At 52.8% G+C, this 5,217-nt stretch overlaps 1 protein-coding gene across 1 annotated transcript; it reads left to right on the plus strand.

Moving 5' to 3' along the window:
• Positions 1-1,037: 1,037 nt before the first annotated feature.
• On the plus strand, positions 1,038-3,516 carry LOC123104601 (uncharacterized). The gene has a single exon (XM_044526475.1). It carries the CDS (start codon positions 1,223-1,225, stop codon positions 3,170-3,172), a length of 1,950 nt encoding a protein of 649 aa, XP_044382410.1. The 5' UTR covers positions 1,038-1,222; the 3' UTR covers positions 3,173-3,516.
• The last annotated feature ends 1,701 nt before the right edge of the window (positions 3,517-5,217 follow it).

The following is a 5,217-nucleotide window of genomic DNA, read 5'->3' on the forward strand; positions in this document are numbered from 1 at the left end:
TTTGCAGGCATGTAGAATATTTAACAGTATTTGTTGTCAATATGTTGACTCCGGAATTATCTAAATTTATTTACTATATTTACGACTTTCCTGTTCATGGCGGTGCATTTGAGCCGGGAGCAGAAACTCAGTGTCCCCGTGAAAAGCTCCTCCTATAATTAATTATACTCCCTCCGTTCACAAATATAAGATGTTTTGAATATTACTATTTAAAATAAAATATGGACTGCATATAGAATGAACAGACATCGTATTTTTCTTGAATGGAGAGAGTAATTAATTAATATGGCAAGTGTTTTACGAGTGCAACTTTTGATGAAAAAAAGAAAAAGAAAGCATAAGTTAGACGATTGACGACCATGAAAAAAGAATCTAGGCGGGCGCGCATACGACGAGGGCGCCCCGACACGGGCCATCTCCCCCCCTCCAATTACTCGTCTCCTCCGTCCACGCACGCAATCAGGCTAGACAAAGGAGCCGGTGCACCCAACCTATCATGCGTATCAATGAATGCCACACACGAAAAACAGAATGTCAGCTGCTAAACCCCAAAAAAAAAAAACTGGGGATCACCGGCTCGGTTTTAGGCCCCACAGCCAGAGCCAGAGCGCCGGCACGCACGGCTCCCTCCACGTGCTGTCGCACCTAACCATCCCCACGTCGCCTCTGTCCGGTGCGACGACCCGGCCAGCGGAGCCGGAGCCCAACCACCCGCAGCACCCGGGCGCATGGCATGGCATGGCATAGCATTGACCCCGCGGGGGCGAGGCCACGACTGAAAACGACGCACGCACGGAGATATAGGGGAGCCGGGAAAATGGCCCCCAAAAATCACCGCGGGAGGGAGCACGAGCCAAACGCACCCGACCCGACCCGACCCGACCCGGCCGCCCGTGGGCGTGGGTGGTGCGTGTCGTGTGCGCGGGTTCCAGCTCACGCGCACCCCTGCCCAACTAGAGAGAGTAACCCCTCCCCGAAAAACCCAAACCGATTCCCAATTTACTCCCCACCCCACCCCCGGCAGCGGCAGCACGCTCCCCCACCCCCTTCCTCCTCCTCCCCCTCCCCCAACCCCGCCGCCCCCAATCCGGAGGAGGCAGGGAGGAAGGAAGGCCGCCGCCCGCCCGCACCGACGGGGAGTAGCAACTAGACTAGCCCCCCTCCCTCCACCCCACCCATTGCGGCTCGGCCGCGCGGCGCCGCCGTCGGGACCGCCCCCGAGATGGACGACCTCAAGCAGATCCTGGCGCGCCCGATCCAGCTGGCGGAGCAGGTGATCAAGTGGTCCGACGAGGCCTACACGTTCCGGCAGGAGTGCGTGGAGCTCAAGGCCAAGGTGGAGCGCCTCGCCGCGCTGCTCCGCCAGGCGGCCCGCGCCGACCTCTACGAGCGGCCCGCGCGCCGCATCTTCGACGACACCGAGAAGGCGCTCGACAAGGCGCTGGCGCTGGTCGACAAGTGCCGCGCGCACGGCCTCGTCCGCCGGGTCTTCACCATCATCCCGGCCGGGTCATTCAAGAAGATGGCCAACCAGCTCGACAACTCCACGGGGGACCTCTCCTGGCTGCTCCGCGTCTCCGCCTCCTCCTCCGCCGGCGCCGGCGAGGACGACTTCGACATGCACATCGGCCTGCCCCCCATCGCGCAGAACGAGCCCATCCTCTTCCTCATCTGGGAGCAGATCGCGGTGCTCTACACGGGCAACCTCGACGCCCGCGCCGACGCCGCCGCCAGCCTCGTCTCCCTCGCCCGCGACAACGACCGCTACTCCAAGCTCATCATCGAGGAGGACGGGGTGCCGCCGCTGCTCAGGCTCGTCAAGGAGGGCCGCCTCGAGGGACAGGAGAGCGCCGCGCTCGCCATCGGACTCCTCGGCCGCGACCCCGAGTGCGTCGAGCAGATGGTGCTCGCGGGCGCCTGCGCCGCCTTCGCCAAGGTGCTCAAGGACGCCCCCATGAAGGTGCAGGCCATGGTCGCATGGGCCATCTCCGAGCTCGCCGCCAACCACCCCAAGTGCCAGGACGCCTTCGCCCAGCACAACGCCATCCGCCTGCTCGTCGGCCACCTCGCCTTCGAGACCGTGCAGGAGCACTCCAAGTACGCCATCACCTCCAAGTTGTGCATACATTCCGTCGTCATGGACAAAAAGAACAACAACGGCATGCCGGACTTGCTCGAGGAGCATCAGCATAACACAGAGAGGCACCCTGCTGCTGGAAATGCTTCCCAGAGCAAGAACGAGATGCACAGTTTGGTCCAGTCCACCATGGCCTCAAAGTCCAACTCCTCCAACTCCAACTCCAACTTCAATGGCGGCAGCAGCAAGGGCGGTAACGGAGGCGGTGCTATCGCGTCAAAGCAGCATAATGCATCACTGTCAGGGACAACCACAAGGGGCAGGGAGTTCGAGGACCCCGAGACAAAGGCATACATGAAGGCCAATGCCGCCAAGGCTCTGTGGCACCTCGCCAAGGGCAATGCTGCTATCTGCAAGAGCATCACCGAGTCAAGGGCTCTTCTCTGCTTTGCGGTTCTTCTGGAAAAGGGGGAAGGCGACGTGCAATACAATTCTGCGATGGCTCTCATGGAGATCTGCAGTGTCGCCGAGCAGAACTCCGACCTGCGACGCTCAGCATTTAAACCGACCTCTCCCGCCGCCCGTGCCGTTGTTGACCAGCTCCTGCGTGTTGTCGAGAAGGCCGAGTATGATGAGCTCCTGATTCCTTGCATTATCTCATTGGGCTGCCTGTCCAGAACCTTCCGTGCAACAGAGACTAGGATCATTGGGCCACTGGTGAAGCTTCTCGATGAGAGGGAAGCAGATGTCTCCAAGGAGGCAGCAATGTCCCTTACCAAGTTTGTGTGCACGGACAATTACCTGCGCGTTGACCATTCCAAAGCAATCGTCGATGCGGGTGGCGCAAAGCATCTTGTTCAGCTCGTGTATTTCAGCGAGCAGGCGGTTCAGCTGGCAGCACTCACCCTTGTATGTTACATTGCACACAATGTCCCAGACAGCGAGGAGTTGGCACAAGCTGAGATCCTCACGGTGCTCGAATGGGCCTCCAAACAAGCATACATGATGCAAGACCCGACAATCGAGAACTTGTTGCCAGAGGCGAAGATCAGGTTGGAGCTGTACCAATCCAGAGGCGCAAAGGGCTACTATTAGGTCACATGTGCTGTGGAGATGCATGGGAGAAGAATATTAACGGTGTTCTTCTTTACAATGTCCAAGTGCTGTATATACATCGAGTGGCTTCTATTCATACTCTGGCTGGACTTTTTTGATCCCAAACATGGCGAAAGTTGATTTACATCTTTGATTGGGTTCTTGGTACATGGAGGTAATTTTGTTCCAGGTGTCCTGGGGGGGCTTGTAGGCTCGCGCGTACAGAACTTGACTTGCTTTGTGGTGGAATAGTTTTGGGAGATTAGCATCGTGTACTCTCTTTGGTCTAAATGTTGTATCATGTACATCACATTTCACTCATCTATCAGAGAAAATTTCTTAAATCCTAGAGCCTTACATTTTTCTTGCATATGACCTCATGGTTTTGTTTGACTGTTTCTGCAAATTATGCTGCTCAGTTGGTGACTGTGGAAAAACTTCCTTCCAAGTTTTTCATGCTTGAGATGCAATTGAGAGGCTCTAATTGCATCGCTGTTCAACTGCAGCAGAGATTAATGTTCTAATGGATGGATGATCAATGTCCCAGGTACATGCTTCCATCTTTATAGCATATCTTTAGAATTGTTTCCTTTTCTTCCTTATGCACATATTCTCTCGGTGCTGGTCAATCTGATTTTTTGATATCCAATGCTAGGTTTGTAGCCAGTTTGATTTCTGAATCACTTATTGTTTTTTTTAAGCAAAAGAGGGGCCTCTCCCTCCGATTGCATATAAAGAAATCATATGGTCTGATTACAAACTACTACTACCCAAAAGAAAACCGCAAGAACCAACAACCAACATACAGGACTAGGTCTATTACAAAACTGGAGGTACGATGACCTACCTGCTCACAACATGAACATAACATGATCCATGACCTACTAGCTGAAACTATAGGATCTCCATCTGTCAACCACCTATCCGAAGAACTCCCGGCCTCCACCCTTGCGACGCCCTGTAGACTTCATTTGCTAGTCACTCGACTAACTTTGCTCCCGTCTTCAGTGACCTTGTTTCTGGCTCATTTGTCTGCAAAATTGACAAATCAGCAATCCACGAAAACATCAGCCTCACAAGGATTAAAGGATTATTGATAGTTTTTCTTCCAAATGTAACGTCATGTCTACATCTCCAGATAGTCCAAAACATAGCAGCAACACCAACCAAAACAAAGTTTCTTATCATGTTTAGGAAACAATCTGATCCATCTACCCAAGCAATCAGTGAGCAATTATGAGTAGAATCTAGATCAAAAGCACATTTCATCAGGCTCCACATCAGGCTCCACATCAACACCTAGCAGCCAAACAAGTAAAAACAAATGGTCAATAGACTCATCCTGACCACAAAAGGCGCAACCCTTATTACCATTGCAGCCCCTTTAAAGCAAATTATCTTTAGTTAAAATGCCTTTTCTAGTCACGAGCCCCATAAAGATTTGATGTTAGCTGGGACGAATCAGTTATTGATACGAATTTTGGAGTAATTTTCCTCTAGGAAATACGTTCGATGGTCTTTTAAACTGTTTATATCTGCTTTTGCATGTCTACATGAATATACAAGTTCCTGTGCGAGCCCTATCATTGCGGATGCGATGCTGCTGAATAAATCCTGTGTGGTTGAGAAAGCCTTGCATCTTCCCATTCATGGCTCACACCCTCCTCCACATCATTTCAGGAACGGAAGGACTTCCCTGGGCTTGTGTGATTATTAGTGTACAGTGCATTAACAGCGGCTTGGATCCAGAGCTTCCTGTACATCCCATCCATGCGGGTGCACTGTGATCTAACCGGCCGATCTTTGTAGTTTTCCTATCATCCCCCTGTTTTGTTGGGGCGCATGATCCATGTTCAGGTATGTATGGATGAACATCGCTGTTGTCATTTTTGGTGCATCGATCCATCCCGTCCGGATCTGGGTCAGGTCATGTCGATCAGGTCCCCTTCTGTTTCCTGCCAACGACTCCATTTTCAGCAGCAGCGGCGGCAGCTGTGCAACAGCCAGCAACTGAATTTTGCAGGTGGTGTGATGGGTCACCATGT

Source organism: Triticum aestivum, chromosome 5A (assembly GCF_018294505.1).
Source record: "Triticum aestivum cultivar Chinese Spring chromosome 5A, IWGSC CS RefSeq v2.1, whole genome shotgun sequence".
Taxonomy (NCBI): domain Eukaryota; kingdom Viridiplantae; phylum Streptophyta; class Magnoliopsida; order Poales; family Poaceae; genus Triticum; species Triticum aestivum.

What these genes read in the sequence shown, in the direction of transcription:
- LOC123104601 (XM_044526475.1), top strand. Translation starts at nt 1,223, where the DNA reads ATGGACGACCTCAAGCAGATCCTGGCGCGCCCGATCCAGCTGGCGGAG.